General features: G+C 39.2%; 1 protein-coding gene across 1 annotated transcript in view; it reads left to right on the top strand.

The window, feature by feature from the left end:
* Nucleotides 1-17,036, top strand: part of LOC131154015 (uncharacterized) — a 78,523-nt gene that overhangs the window by 42,842 nt on the left and 18,645 nt on the right. Inside the window, exons 5-7 of the mRNA XM_058106467.1 lie at nucleotides 11,855-11,944; nucleotides 12,053-12,256; nucleotides 12,379-12,477. Coding sequence (XP_057962450.1) covers nucleotides 11,855-11,944; nucleotides 12,053-12,256; nucleotides 12,379-12,477 — 393 coding nt within the window. The remainder of the gene's footprint in view (nucleotides 1-11,854; nucleotides 11,945-12,052; nucleotides 12,257-12,378; nucleotides 12,478-17,036) is intronic.

The raw sequence follows: 17,036 nt of genomic DNA, 5'->3' as shown, positions 1-17,036 counted from the left end.
TCCATTTAGATTGTTCCATGACCGATTCTGTCCATCTTGTAATTACTTAATAGGAGCTTGAGAGGAAAATATACCGGCGAACTTTGCGGGATACCTCTTTAATTGCCCAATCCACTTTTGGAGCTTTTGAAGTATGAATGGGATTTTAGGGATGAATGGTCATGCATTTTGGATATCAATCTCCACAGAATAAATGTTTTGCCATGTTCAAAATGCAACTTCAAACCGGGAAGGTTTATACTAACTGAAACCTCTTTTTGGCGTAATGAATGATCATGCATTTAGGACATCAATTTGCTTAATCAGAAGGTCATATGCACAAAAAAGATGTTTTATCAAGTTCTCATGCTATTTTGAGGGAAAATTTTTGTGCCAGTATTCAAAAGTCATATGACATTGAAGTTAATCCATCAGACTAAATAGCTGATTTCCACATTTTACCAACTACCCTAGTTTTACCAAGAGGCGCTTTTTTCTCTGTATTGTTTTGCTGCGCAACTACTGGGAAATCTTTCTTTGCTTAACTGTTGTCCCTAGTTTAGTCCAGTTCAACCCATGTTTTGATCTCAAGATGGTCTTTAAGACTCGGGACGCAACGTAGGCTTTAGGATACAAGTTTTCAGAAGAAAAGGAAACCAATGCTCAAAAATCCCATCCCATAACGACGTTTTTATGCCCCAATTTGCGTTGGGGCTTTTGCAAGATTTTGACCGAACTTGTCCTTTGAACAAGCTACCTACGTACCTTTTCAGGATTAGGTCATTACGTAGTTCAGACTCAACATTGAGTCTGACAATTCATTTGAGACAACAATATGTGTACCAATCTAGTCAGGTCTTTCCTTTGGACCATAATGTAGGCTTGGGGGTACAGGTCATAGAAGGAAATGGTACAATAAGGCTCAAAATTTGCTGAACTTTAAAAGGGTAGTCATTAATCAAAGATCACATATGAACTATGTCCCGTGTTTCTTTCTTCATTTTTTTCTTTGTGCATTTTCTTTTTACTGCATCTTTTGTTTTTCTTTTCATGAAGGAATATTGACTTTACTTTCATTTGCACTCTTTTTGGGATGAAATCTTTTTGAAACTGCCCCAGTGTGGGATGTGATCCTTTGATGGCTCAAATCAAGAATTGAATATTTCAAGCTCAACAGGGTTAGCAAAGGGTTTTTCTTTTTCTCAACTTTTCTTTCTTGGTAGCCGAAAAATGGTCTGCTGTCACTTTGGGTAACCAATTGCTGTCTCATATGATCTGTCAAGCCTTTGAAACCCCGATCCCAGTTAAGGTTTTGGAAAATGACTTTTGAAGAAAATGACTTAACTTTCAAGCTCGAACGGGTTAGCAAATGGTAAATCCACATTTGGGTTCATTTTAGGAGGTCTGGTCGGCCAAAGATGGCCATTTATCATTTGATTAAAACATGATTAATTAACTGACATGAAATTGTTAGAATAGCATAGTCATTTCGTTGAATTCCTGCGAGAGTAAAAAACTCCTTCATAACATCTGAATTCAGTAAGACAATTGTTCCGTCCTCCTTTATCTCCGCCTTTTGAGTTATTTATTTATTTATTTTTAAACAATCAACATCTCTTTCTTGCTTGTGAATATTGGTAATGTTACTTTCCCTATTCCCGCATGAAACACGAGCAAACAAAATTTTGCATTTGAACTCATGATGCAAATGATATCTCATTTCATTGATGGGAATGAGATTCTCTGAGACAGAAATGTCACAAGATTACAAATAGAAAATGAAGATAAAGATAGTAAAGAAGACAAAAGCACCATATAAAGTGGATTGGATAGTCAAGAGTCTGTTTGTTTTGTATTTTTGCTTTGGCGGCAAAGCGGTAAACCGATTCATTCAGGCCATATCTGATATATTCTTCTGCCTGGCCCTGGCTCCTAGATCTTCTCACAACATGCTAACCACTTCCTTCCCCGTGATTGGGTAAAGGATCATTCTGGATCCCTGGCTGCTTGTCATTGAAAACCAACCAACCGGCGTCCCTCAATGATTGGACCTTATGCTTTAATGTCCAGCAACAATCCACGGTGTGGCCAGGAGTATTTGAGTGATACATGCACCGAGCATTTGGATCATACCATTGCGGGAGGGGATGCCGTACAGCTATTCCAGGGATTACCGCGATGAGCTTTCTTTTGAGCAACTGAGGGAACAGCTCTGAATAGGTCATGGGAATTGGCTCCACACTGTTAGGACCTTTTTGCTGTGTTTGAGTATTCTGTTGATTTGGCATGGGTCCTGGAGCAACCATCTGGGGTCTTGCGCCTGCATGTGCTATCTGATGAATGGGGGCTTCAAAAACAGAGTTCCTCCTACGTCCTTGGTTCCATCTGCTTTGGTAATAATGCTCTTGAACCATCTGTGCTTCCTCATTTTCTTCCTACTAGTCCACTTCTTACCCGGACTAGTCTCAGAATTACCATCCTTGACCAGGCTTGCCTTGATGCCGGCCTCAATTCTTTTTCCTGCGGCCACAATGTCCACGAAATCGTGGGGAGTTGCTCCCCGAAGATGCCCGCGATAGGGGTCTTTCAATGTGCGCACAAATAAAGAGATGGCCTCCTGGTCATTCACTGGAGGGTCCACTTGAATAGCCACATCTTTCCACCGATAAGCATATTCTATGAATGTCTCTGTGGGCTTCGTTTCCATCTCTTGCAAAGTCATCCGATCTGGCGCCATTTCCAACACATGGCGGTATTGGATGACAAAGACATTGGCCAAATCTCTCCAAGTACGTATCTGTGCCCTGTCCTACTGGATATACCATTTTACTACTGCTCCGGTTAGGCTACTTTGGAAGCAGTGCATCATCAATTTTTCATCATCAGAGTAGGTTGCCATCGCTTGACAATACAATCAAAGATGGGTTTGTGGACATCTAGTCCCATCAAACTTCTCGAAGTTAGGTACTTTGAACTTTGGAGGTAATACTACCTTGAATACCAGACAAAGGTCTACGAGGTCGAAGGAACCGGATACCCTTGTCCCCTCGATGGCCTTTAAGCGTTCTTCGAGCATGTCGCAGCAGTGCTCGGTTGCAAACTTACTTGTTCCTGCCTTTGTTTCCACCATTGGAGGTGCTCTATCCATGGGGAACCTTGGTACTGGTGCCATTGGGATGAATGGGGCCATGTTTGGTGGCGAGCTCTCTACAACAACCGTTGGTGGCCTAGATGCTTGTCCGTGAACCGGGGTGAACCCTGGAGGATAAGCGGGGTCTTAATCCTCCTTATCATCTTGTAATTGCACTGCCTTCCCCTTGTTCATTAATAGCTCAAGGATCTTATTCACTTTATCGTTCATTTGTTCTTGCCCCTGTTCCAGGCTCGTAATTGGGCTTTCTACTTGTTCGGCCATAACTTTCGCCTTCTGGTGTTGTAAGGATGGGTAGAGGTGGGCTCAATCTTGGAATTCCGGTCTTTAGTTTCGGCCTGATTTTACAGGAAATCGGAATGTGATTACTGGCCCATTGGAGATGAAACCTCATGCATGGATCATGTGTGAATGCATGTAATGCAGTCTAAATAATCATTTGGCTAGAGTTTCGGGAAAACCCCCATTCATTAATGATCTCAGGAATAATCCATTTTCCCCTTGACAGGGTGTCTTGGGAGATAAAATTTGATTCCATGAATGAAATGGGTTTTTTTCCCGTAATATTGGCCAAGTAATCTGGATGCCTAAGTGGATGCAAGACGTACAACACAAGGTATTTCAAACATATGTACAACAGACATGGATAAACACATGTGAAGAAGGATGTGACTTCTGTCCCAGTCCCAGGGTAGGTATATATACAGGGTTTGCTGCGGCTCTATCCTAAGCAGGGGATTCCGGATGATTATGTGTGGTTAAGCTCTAATCCCTATAGAAAAAAGGTCCTCAGATTGAGACTTCATCCTTCCTCATGGAGGTCCAGACAAAGCTCACACTGAGTGGAGTGGTTCGTGGGTCCCCATAAGCCCTTCCACATGGGGACTGACACTATTACACTCCTTTCTAATCCTAGCAGGGGAAGCCCATGTATAGAGCTGTGAGAGTTTGTGAAATCATCTTTTCTGACTAAACCTTCTACCCCGCATTTATTCACATGCTTATTTGAACACAATATTCACAATTAAACACATGCTTAATAAAATAGCAAAGAAAACAAAGCATCATGCTGATTCAAGATATTCATCATTAATCGCATGCTTAACCATGGAAATAAAGCATTTAGAACTAATCACATGCTTGTTCAAGTACCAAAGTGAGCAAAGCATTTACAGTTAATCCTATATACACAATTATTCACATATGTGCAATCAAATTATCAATTTGTACAAAAATGAAAGGGAGTGCTCTCAAAGGCTTATCAAATTTGAATTTCGGGATAATCTTCAACCAATTATTGGCTCGACTCTCGACATCCCCAGCAGAGTCGCCAAGCTATCGTGACGTTCCTGGAGGCAAACTTGGGACGACTCAAAAATGAAATGAAGTGTGTGGTTTTAAAAATGTGATTTTCGTAGAAAACATGGTGTATGGAGTCGTCACTAACTTTTTGAAGTGTGGTTAGAACACTTAATTACTACCCAGTTAAGGGTAAAATCGGTCTGCGCTGCCAGAGTCGGGCTTGCGAGTTCAGTTATGCAAGGGGAAGGTATTGACACCCTCTACACGCCCGTTCTTGCAAACGGTACCTAATTAATCGAAAATTTTCCCAAAATAAATCTAATAAGCCTTCTTATTTTACTCCTTGAAAAGTGTGAAGAAAATATACAAAATAAAATATTATATAGATATTCCCCCATAACCGGGGCGAACCATACTTTGAAGAGCTTAATGCCTCCCATTGCAATCATCGGGATCGGAAAATTGAGAAAATACGGTACAAAAATACGCTCTTGGATTTTTGAAATTTTTATAGATTTTTCTGAGTGAAATATAATATTCCAGGAGGTTTTTGGATTTATTCGGGACAGTTTGCAAAATGATTTTCAAGTTTTAAAACATTTTTCCTGATTTTTTTCTCTATTTTTCTGAATTTCTTTTTTAAATTTTCTTGAATTTTTGAATTAAATAAAAAAAAAGACAATTAAGCAAAAACAACAATGATCGAGTCAAAATATTTTTAGAATTTTCACATGATTTTTCTGGATTTTCTTTTGGGATTTTTCTGAAATTTTTATGAATTTTTATGAGTTTTTTAAAGTTTAAATATAAAATAAAATAAAAGGCTAAACCGGTTTCCTAACAGTTCAGAGGACCCAATCGGTTCAGGAAGAAAACTGGTCAAAGGGGAAGGGTCAACCTGTTTAAGGTCCGGTCAAAAACAACAAGTCAACACGTAGTGTGTGAGAGTGAGTGTATCAGGATGAAAGGTACTAGAAATAGTCTTCATGTTTCAAAAACATTTTTCCTGATTTTTTGTCTTTTCTAATTTTTTTGGAATAATATGATCACAATAAGAGAACCTAAATGATGAAAAACCACGGAAAACATTACAACACAATGACAATAGATACATGGCAATAATAAATCAAAAGTTTCAACAATAATACTTCACAACCAATCTAAAACGTACAGCAATATCAACAATAATAAATATACAATAGATAATCAAACCTAATAATGGTGCTACATGACAATAATATAATAACCATGCGAAAATCAAACCTGATGACAATCAATAATAACACAACAAAAACCAAACCCAATGAAAATATTTACATAAAATACGTGATAATAAACATAATAACAAACTAATAAATATAAACATAATAATAAATAATAAACTAAATAGTAAACTAAACATAAATAAGTAATATAAATAAACACAATGATAAACATCAACACCCTAACAATAATAAAGAGAAAAGAAATAAAATACCATAGTTCATGCAAACAAGAACTTAGACAAATATAAATAAGGATTAAAAGTAAAAAAAAAAAATAAAATAAAATAAAAAAGATGCATGAGTGGGCTGTGTGTGCGCGTGTAAGCCACTGTGTATGTGGGTGCATGGCCGTGAATGTGTGTGCGCTGTGCATTAGTGTGTGTGCATGTTTAGTGTGTGTTGTGTGCATGCATAAGATAATGCAGGTCCACATAGAGGACCTGACAACCACCTTACAGGATGAAGCGGAGGGAGCGGCTTTATGTCCGGTACATTAATTGCAAGCACGTGAGTCTGACAGAAGCTGAATTTGAATTTCAAAGTCCTGTGCACAAGCAACTGAAAGCCCAAGCAGCAAAACGCTCAAGGATCAAACAAGCTGAACAGTGCAACCCGAACAGCTCAACCAGACCCAATCTGAGCACGCACCCAACTCGGTGATATGAACCTAACCAGGGCCAGAATCAAACGCTAACTGCCGGAGCATTAGCAGATCCAAAATCTGTAGATCTGAAAATGGCTCTGCTGCTACGGTGGTGCCAGAGCTGACGTTGCCAGAGTTGAGGCAGATGGCTGCGGCCCACAGCGGTTTATGGTTTGTGGGGCTTCCGTGCGTGGGTTGGCCTTCAGTTTCGTGCGGACTGTAAGCCGCCGGATCTGGTGAAAGGAGGGCTATGGTCGTGAGGATGGCCGAGGTTGAGGTCTTGGGTGCAGGGAGTGTTGCCGGAGGCCGTGCAGGTGGTGAGGGAGAGGACTGACCGTCCGATGAGTAGCTCGGTCTCGATCGTTTGGGGTTCGGCGGCCCTGAACAGGGAGCTTGAGCGTGAGAGGGAGAGTGAATATGAAGGTGGAAAAAAGAATGGAGAGGGAAAAAAAGAATGGAGAGAGGATGGAGTTGGCTGGTGTGGATGAGTTGTGCGTAGAGATGAGAGTGAGGGTGGTCAGAGAGCTAGGAGAGGGTCACCAGAGTTGACGTGAGTGAGAGGGGCGAGTTCTCCGATGGCTGTGTGTGTGAGTTCGGCCGTGAAGGCTACTCATGGCTGTTCTTGATGCGTGGGGGTGCCGTGAAGATGATGATGAGGCTGCGAGAGGGGGATGATAGGATGGGCGCCAAGAGGTGAGGTGAAGGCGAGGGAGATGGCTGTGGTGGTTGGTGGAGGAACTATGGGAGATGGGAGGAATGGAGAAGAAGGCTGGAGTGGATAAGGGTGGCCGGAGATGCAGAGGGTGGTAGGTGGTCGTGAGGGTGCCGAGGTGGTTGCTGGGAGAGTGATGAGAGAGCGAGGTGAGGGGAGTTAGATGGATGGAGTATCTCAGGTACCCCGGGAGCTGAAGAGTGAGAGGAAGGAAATGGAGAGAGAGAGAGAGAGAGAGCATAGGAGCTGTCCGTGAACAGGGAGGGCAAGCCGTGATGGTGACCTTTTGGAGATTGAGAGTGAGGTGAAGCCGAAGGTTTGGTTACGGGGTTGTGTGCACTGGTGTGTGTGCGAAGTGTTGCAGGTGGGGGAGCAAGGTGGGGAAGAGAGGTGGTGTCGTGGGGTGGTTGAGATTGTGGAAATGCTGGGTTTGCAGAAGTAGAGAACTGTGGTCGGAGTTGTGGGACGTGTCTGTAGTTGCGTGCTCTATGGTTTGTGGGTTTTGGTGCGGATGAGAGCTGGTCTGTTCGGTGGTGGAGCAGCTGGGTGAGTTGATGGCCGGAGGGATGAGAGGTGGTCTGTTCGGTGGAGGAGCAGCTGCGGTCTCGGATCTGGGGGGTGCTCACGGCCGGAGGTGGTTACAGTGATGATGGCGTGGAGGTGGTGAAGGCGGGGTCGGTTTTTGCTGGGCTGGTTCGTGAGAGAGCAGGAGGGTGGTTAGAGAAAAAGAAAGAGAGAGAGACAGTGGAGGCTGTGCATGAGGGGGCAAGGAGACGAGGAACAGTGGCACACCGTGCATGAACAGTTGCTGCCCCCCTCCTTTTATAGGCTTCCCGTGTTTTGTTTTTTGTTTGCTTTTTGCATGTACCCCGTGGCAAACTTGGATGACCCATTGTTTGAAGTGTACAAATATATATATATTTTAAAAACAACATACATTCTTAATACATATATATACATATAAAAAGACAACATACATACCTAACACATATATATACTTAACACACATTTGCCTTCTTTTTATATATTTTATATATTTTATTTTTTGCTTTTTGTTCGTCCAATATTATTCCTCCCAAAATGAAAATTAAAACTTAGTTCCTGGACATTGAAGGACCTGAACTTGACTACTAAAAAAAATACGGGACTCAATTAAATTTCAACGGGACTTAATTAAAATACCGGGACTTAATTAAAAATACCGGGACTCGATTTAAAATACCAGGACTCGATTTGAAATACCGGGACTCAATTTAAGACGCCAGGACTCAAATGAAAATACCGGGACTCAAATAAAAATATCGGGACTCGATGAAATATACTGGGAGTCGATTTAAAATACCGGGACTCAATTTAAAACACCATGACTCAACTTAAGACACCGGGACTCGATTTAACACACCGGGACTCAGTTAAAAATACCGAGACTCAATTTAAGATACCGGGACTCAATTTAAAATACCGGGACTTGATTTAAAATACCCTCAATTTAAGACATCCGGACTCAAATGAAAATACTGGGACTCAAGTAAAAATACTGGACTCGATTAAAAATACTGGGACTCAATTTAAAATACCAGGACTCAATTTAAAACACCGGGACTCAACTTAAGACACCGGGACTCGATTTAACACACCGGGACTCAATTTAGAGCACCGAGGCTTAGTTAAAAATACCAGGACCCAATTTAAGATACCGGGACTCAATTTAAAATACCGAGGCTCGATTTAAAATACCGGGACTCGATTAAAAAAATACTGGGACTCAATTAAAAATACCGGGACTCTATTTAGGACGCTGGGAGTCAATCGGGTTTCTCAAAAAAGGTCCTCCAACCTCTGGGGCTCAAAGTCAACTTTTATTGTGCCGGGTCTTCTTGGGGAGGCCTGGTTAAAATTAGGGTTTCGACACCTCTCTCAACCCCTTTCTACAACTCATTCCACTCAATACATCTACTACAAGGAAAAAAAAAGAAAGGGACAATGTTGATTCCCTTGTGTAACTCCTTTACCTCTGAATTAGATAACCACAAACCTATTCTATTTGGCAAATGTTGAAAATGAGAGCAAGGAACAGGCTCCGTCTGCTTACTCATATTTTTCCTCACCTGTTTCATCCTTCTCTGGGCTAGAGGGACACTCTAAAACCTCAAAAGGAGGCAAGGGCTTAAAGGGACCTAATACATTAGAAGAATTTGATTCAAACCTGAATTGTTCACGAATATCCTCAATAAGGATCCTTCCACCATGATCAAAACTGCTGCACAACCCACCCTCCTCATTTGAAACATACCGATTTCTTCTTCTTCAATAGAATTTTCTTCACTAACCCTCTTTTATAGATTTATTTTCGACCCACTTGAAGGCTCCTAGATGTAGAACTGTCATTGCTATGCCATTTTACAAGCTTAAGCATTGGCACTAGAATGTCTCTCAATTGAGGAGTCCCTTTTTCCTTGATCTTCTGCCTGGGATGAGTATAAACCTGTGGTAATGCTGATTTTCTGGTAATCTGAGATTTTAGCTCCTCATCCATCCCCCCTTCTTGTTACTAGAGTACATATTCTCTGGATTCCCATTCTGGTCAGCAATTGTAGTATCCTATGTCTGCACATTGTGACATTCATCCTCCATAGAGACCCCCTTGGAAGACTTGTTAATTTTCAGAAAATTTCTTTCCTCAGCTGTTTCCCACCAAGTGAAGATAATAGTACAATATACCACCCGCTCGCACAAATCCCTCTACCTGAGAGGATGTAGTGTGAGGTTCGTGTCTTCTCCACCTGCTCTCTTTCCTGCACCTGCTATTCCTCTCCTTTTCAAAGTCTTCTGTCTCATGAGCCTCACCACTGCCAATCTGCTGAACTAATTGGTGTGCTTGAGGTGTACTAAATTGTACAAACTCATCACTTTTACTGTGGGCCCCTGGAAAATGGACCTGTGAAGAGGACGCAGTCCCATTATGGCCTGATGAAATTGATGTGTTAGAGCTCTCAACAACCCTTAAAAGCTCCCTTAAGAGCCCAACAAATTGTAAATGGTCCAGATATCCCTTTAAAGTTAAAAGATCTGGCTTATTCCCAATAGTTGGGCCATATAAATTGTGATGTTTAGAATCCATGTCCCATACCTTGCCAAGCATGCTCCATGCTCTGGTGCCTTTGCAATCATCCCCTTCCCCTCACAAACCCTTGTTTCCCTGAATACTTATGGATCGCCAGTGCTCACCATCTGGGAAACCCCACAATTTCCACATCGCTATCCACCCTTTGCTGTCTCTTAGCAATCGGATAGAACCTCTTTCTAATTTTGGCGAGCATGAGACCCTGAAGATTGAGCCACAACTTTTCTCCAATTCAACAACTGCTTGCAAATCTTGTGAAAACCTCTGCCAACCTGCCTTTCCTGACCTCCAAGAATGAAGGATCACATAACCGTCGCCATTTGATCGTATATTGACTCCATAAAATTGCTCTTTTGATTTGCTTTAAACTGCCACCCAATAAGTGACCTTTGATTTTGATACAAGTGAAGGCAAACATTCACATTTCCATCTAGAAGCTGATAAAATAATTTTAATCTATCGGCTGCGATTCTGAGTTTTCTCTTCCTGATGAACAATATCCTTTGCCCCAACCTTTTCCAGTTGCAGGTTGAAACATTTCTTTTAATCTGCACCATTTTGTGGAGGTTCACTTCCATAACCAGTTATGATTGAATCCATCAAAACAAATGAAAGAAAGAAAACTAGAGAAGGGAGTGAGAGAAAAAGTGAGTGTGAGAGCTAGGGCCATCTTTGTGGTTTTTCTCCTAATGGCCTTTTGAGCTATATTCATTTTAACTCTTAAACAAATGCTACATCTTCTAAGTTTCTAACATTGTTGGGTATGTGAAAGAAAATTTAAATCTTTTTACACAGCTGGGAGTAAACTAGCTGATACTCCCATGGCTACAAATGTGAAGTTATCTACAAACAAGTATTCTATAGGAAGTTGCTAGAAATTTGGCAGTTAGAGCTGACATATCCTTTGCAATGGGATGGTTAGTTAGTTTACAGTGAATCCAAATTGTAATTTCCTTGGTACCTGAAAAGCTCTCTGTATGCATGCAGGCGAAATCAAGATCTTAAATTTTGACTAAAATTTCGAGGCTACAAAATTATAGAAATTTCATTGTTGATGGAAATTTTAATTTAATTTTTTAAAGTGAAGGAAATTAGTAGTGAAACAAGGAATTCTTTTTGAAAATATAGAAATTTTTAATAAACATAAAATGCAAGATTTAGAACTAAAATATTATAAATAGATAGATCAATGGCACGTATGTGGTGTATAAGGTGTAATAATTGTAATAACCATGTTAAACATATTCAATTAATATGAATGAAATTCATAATTAGTTAAATATTATTTTTTAAAATTCATAAATTAGTTTTATATTATTTATTACAAAGATATGGATAATTTAGACATAAATGGTCTAATAATAAAATGAAATTATACTCCGGTTTCATGATGCTTCTGTTTTCGTGGCTATTGAATAATTGACAATAGTTATTTTATTAGTAGAATATTGTTTTTTAAATTCGTGGTTTCATTTGAGCTTTCTGCCTCAAAAGGTTTTCATTTAATTTCTTTTTCAGACATAACCGAGGGGTATCATAAAAAAATTGGAATGTTAGAATATGTGAGTTTTTTTTTTTTCACTGTACATCACTTGTCCAATTTGGAACTGACTGAAAAAGCTTCATTAATCTCCCATTGTTATTGTTTTTAGTTTCTTCTGACTTTTATTGTTTGTAGTGTGAACACAGAGTCAAGAGGCTCCGTAACGAGGATAGCATTTTGCGAAATATCAGAAATCGGCGAAAAGCTCAAGACCATTGGGATAAAGTAAATGCTTAATTGTTTGGCAAACCAGCTTGTTTATACCCATTATATTTATGTATATTTACCTTTTAACTTTTAACTTGTGCTAACTGATATTTGCTTTTCTACTAGCTGAGAAAATATGTAATGTATACATGGGGTTGTAGTACATGTGACGATGAATACAACAGCATTACAAATGCGTCATGTTGCCCTGGAGTTGTGGCTGAATCATTTCATGGAAGTGGATTGTCAATTAAATCACGTAAACCAAGGCTACGAAACACAATGAACTCTTTGAGTTTTAACAAAAAAGTCAACTTACCCTCTAAGAAGGTAATGCTTTGTAATTTCATCGTGCATTGACAAAAATTTATTTGGCCAATTATTGAACTGTATTGTCCTACTCTAAGCAGGTGGTTTTGGATTTGATTTGATAAATTCAATCTCTTGTGCAGAATGCCTCTCCAGAGTGTGACACTCAGAGAGTTAAAACGTGTTCAAGTGAAACTGCCTTGAATCCAGAAGGCAGATTATCACATGACAAAGATGAACATGTGAGTTTATTTTCTTGTTCAGTTATCATTTATTATGGGTTATTTGTGTCTTCATTCTTTTTTTTCCTTGTCCATTGTCTGTGTCTAAGAATGAGAATTGACCATTGACTTCACCTTAATCCTTCAGATTCAATTACATGTGCTTTGATGGTTTTGTTCTTTTTTATCAACCAAGTTTTAGTAATATATTATATTTATATACCTTCAAGTACTTCAGTTTTGGACATTGAAACAACAACAACCAGCAATAATCTTGTAAAGTTAGAGATGGAGGCAAGAAGAAGACAAGATGAAGAAAAGAAGAGAAGAAATGAAGAAAAAAGCAAGTGAAAGGAGGTGGTGGCAGTTTCCTGGAGAGTCATATTCAGCTCCAGGTCTGCCCTTTTATATATTAATAATAAAAAAAGCTTGACAAACAAAAATACCCCTACTCACACCACATGATTACTAAAAAGGCTTCTCTTCTAACAGCCTACCCCCGTCCCCGAAAAAAAAAAAGCTGGAGGTGTTTAAATATCACCTAACCCCATCTTGTTACAACCATTAGACAAGGCAGGCTTAAGTAAAGCATTTGTGAGAGCATTGCTTAATTGATCTACAGATTTCACAATGGAGTCCTGACAACTTTCCTTAACTCAGAATCCCCACTGAAATGACAGTCAACTTTAATGTGCTTTGTCCTCTCATAAAACACTGGGTTGCTAGCAAGTTAAATGGTCTGAACATACCCTTGGGCTTCTTGATGAGGAATCCCATCTCGGATGTACGCCCCTTCCCGGATCCTGCATACACTGGAGCTTTGTGCACCAGGATAGCAAAATAAGATTCATTAATAGGAAAAGAATTTACAAGGAGGGGGGAATAAGATATCTCGCTAATATGCTTTGCAACAAACCAGAAAAAGAACAAAGAACAACAAAAATAAAGAAACATCCAACCAGCAGGTTCCTCCAATCCCTTTGTAAATCTAGAAAAGTAGCCCCCCAAAATATTCCAAACTTGACACCATAAAGAAGCCATATACTGAGTATTTTCCCACATCACTGTCCAATTTAACTTCTTCCCAGAAAATATCTGTGCATTGCACTCCATCCAAAGACCCTATAAGACTGCAAAAATGCCACATGTTTGCAATACTGCCCTATTCTTCCTTCCAAAACTTGAAAAAGAGATGGCTAACAAATCTCCCGCCGAAGGACAAGCCCAACTCTCTTCCAATATGCAGAACAGTTTTATCCAAATCCTCCAAGAAAAATCGTAATGCAGAAGAAGATGGGAAGCTGTCTTGGAATTCCTATAACAGAGCAAGCAACCATCTGGAGAGAGAGCCTTTATAGGTCTCCTAATTTGCAGCAACTTATTGGTATTAATTTTGTTAAGCACAACCAACTAGGTAAAAGATTTGATTTTTTTGGGGGAGGAGGGGGGGGGGGGGGGGGCGCTTTGACCTTCTAGATACTAGGATAGAGAGAAAAAGAAGAGTTAGAGAAAATCAAGAATTCAAAGAATGATTTGCGAGTAAACACCCTTGAATGATTTAAAGACCAAGTACGAACATCCCTATCTGGAGACAGGTTGCAATTATTCAATAAGAAAACAAGGATGAAAACTCTACCATCTCCCGATCATTAAGAGGTCTCTTGAAGTGGATACTCCAAGAAATCAAAGAGCTACTCAAATCGTCAGCAAAGAAAGAAATAACTCTATTCATCTTAGAGCACAATCTGAAAAGACAAGACAAATAAATGTAAAAAGAAGTATACTCAAGCCATGGGTCTTTCCAAAAATGAATTTGGGAACCCCTCCCCACCTTAAATTTAGTGTGAGGAGTGAATAGAGGAAAAATCTGAGAAATAGACCTCCACGGACTCCCCAAAGAACATCTCAAACTAGCATTGGTATCCCACCAATCCCCGTCCAACCCAAACTTACTTCGTATAACTCTATGCCATAGGTACACATCTTCTGACGCAACAGCAGCAATCAATCATGAACACACAGCATCACCATGTTACAACTAACCAGTGAACAGCAACACAGCAACAGCCTACTTGAAACAGAGTGTAACTTTATGTCAGCAAATCACCATGAACACAGAACCAAGATGAAAGGTGACCTTAAACGTCCCTCAAACCAACCAGAAATTCAGATTTGAGAGCTGATTAGGAGAAGATAAGAGAGAAAACAGAAAACAGTGCCAAGGAAATAAATTCAGAAAAATCAGATTTTGAGGAAATTAATGCTCTGATACCATGTTGTAAAGTTAGAGAGGAAGGCAAGCAGAAGAAAAAAAGAAAAGTGCTGAGAAGAAGAAGAAAGAAAGGAAAAGGATGAGATGGCAGTTTCCTGGAGTTATGTTCAGTTCCAGGTCTACCCTTCTATATATTAATAATAAAAAAGCTTGAAAGACAAAAATACATTTACTTACACCACATAATTACTAAAATAGCCTATTTTTTCTGACAATTCTGACCCAGAAGTACTGCCCTTCTCAAACCAGAAGTTCTCTAGTTGCTGAGCTTGCCAGCAGATTCTCACTTGTTCATTGCAAGGACAAAGTCAAAGGGCAAGCATCCTATCAGTGATACAAAGTAACAACTTAATCTAATGCAACATTTTGAAACTTAGCACTTTTTTATTTATAATATCCAAGCTAAGACTGATATCATTATGATCAATTTGGGATCTCTGATAGTGATTGTTGCAGCTAAGCCATCCCCATTCTTCTCTCCAACTTGTCTTTGGCCTAAACCATTAATTACATTAGCAAGTTAGCAGCTGTACTCTGTGTGAATACTGAAGACTTTGATTACGGATATGACAAGATTGGATGCACTTTCAGGAAACTCTCTCTGCATGGGGACAGAATTAAAGTTAAATTTGGAAGATTGGAAGTGCATTTTGCCAAAGAAAGTGACTCTATCTGATCAAGGTGGTATTAATTAGTATAGAATGACTCGATTAGTTGAAAGTAGTTTTTGCACCTTTTGTTTTTCACAAAGAGAGAGAGAGAGAGAGAGAGAGAGAGAGAGAGAGAGAGAGAGAGAGAGAGAGTTGTGCTAGTTAAACTTCGCTTGTGATGTACTTAATATCTTAATATTTTCACATATAACTAGCCCCATGACTAGGTAAAGGAAGATGGTTGTGCTAGCTAGCTAATAGCTAGCATAAAACTTGTCAGATCACTATGATATGATTCCTTATCGATTACGCAGTGGGGCATCCCCTATGGGTGACACGTTGTACTTATACTACCCAAGTGTAGCAAAAAGTGGGCAAGGGTGGGCTAGGTTGTCCCCTTGAAGCGATGTGCCATGTCATCCAAGGTTTTCCGCACCATTTTGGATGTGGGTAGATAAAGAAGTTTGTTCTTGAAACTAGGATTAGATTAGTAACTTGGAATATAGGGACACTTATGGGTGAAAGCATGGAGATAATGGATACAATGATTAAATTAATGTACTATGCCTTAAAGAAACTAAGTGCGTAGGGGAAAAAGCTAGAGAAATTAAAAAATTAGGATTTAAACTTTGGTATAATGAAAAAGAAAAACATAAGAATGGGGGTAGGAATCATTGTAGACAAAGACTTAAAAGATTGTGTTGTTGATGTCAAAAGAGACAATTTTGGAAAGATATGGAAAGTATTGTACAAGGGATATCAGGGATTGAGAATGTATTCTTAGAAGCTCATTTGAATGGTCATGTTGGAAATGATAACAAAGTTTATGAGATGATACATGGAGGAGATGGATATAGAGATAAAAATGAGTTTACGGATATGATCTTAGACTTCACCATGTCATATGATTTTATTATAATGAATACTTTATTTAAAAAAAAAGAACACTTAATAATCCTCAAGAGTAGACAAAATATAAGTCAAATAATTTTTTTCTTATCTAGGAGGGTAGATCCTTTATCATGTAAGCATTGTAAAGTTATCCCAGATGAAAACTTAACTACACAATATAGAGTTTTAGTGTTAGATATATGTATTCAAAATGGAAGAAAAAAGATAATAAGTCGGTGCAAGAGAACTAGGTGGCGGAACCTAAAGGGAGAAAATATAATATAATTTAAAGATAAAATGATCAAAGATGGTGGTTGGACAATGGAGAATGGTGGAGACACAAACACCCTTTCGACTAGGATAGCTAGCCTATTAAAAATATAGTGAAATATATTTTAGGTGAATCAAGAGGAAGATTCATGGATAGCAAATAAAGTTGGTGGTAGGATTAATATGTCCAAAAAGCTATAAAGACAAAAAAGAATTTGGTATAAAACATGACAAAAATGTAGAAACATGGAAAACTTTGAAAAGTATGAAGAGGCGAAAAAAGATGCAAAAAAGGTCATTAGTGAAGCTAAATATAGATCATTTAATCATTTATATGCTATATTAGATACAAAAGAAGGGGAAAAAGACATATGTGAACTTGCTAGAGCTAGAGAAAGAAGAGTAATAACTTAGGTAATGTAAAATGTATAAAACGTGAGGATGATATTGTCTTGGTTAAGGAAGAAGAATAAAAGAAAGATGAAAAAGTTACTTCA

This window comes from Malania oleifera, chromosome 4 (assembly GCF_029873635.1).
Source record: "Malania oleifera isolate guangnan ecotype guangnan chromosome 4, ASM2987363v1, whole genome shotgun sequence".
Taxonomy (NCBI): Eukaryota; Viridiplantae; Streptophyta; class Magnoliopsida; order Santalales; family Ximeniaceae; genus Malania; species Malania oleifera.
This window is presented reverse-complemented; position numbering and strand designations above follow the sequence as displayed.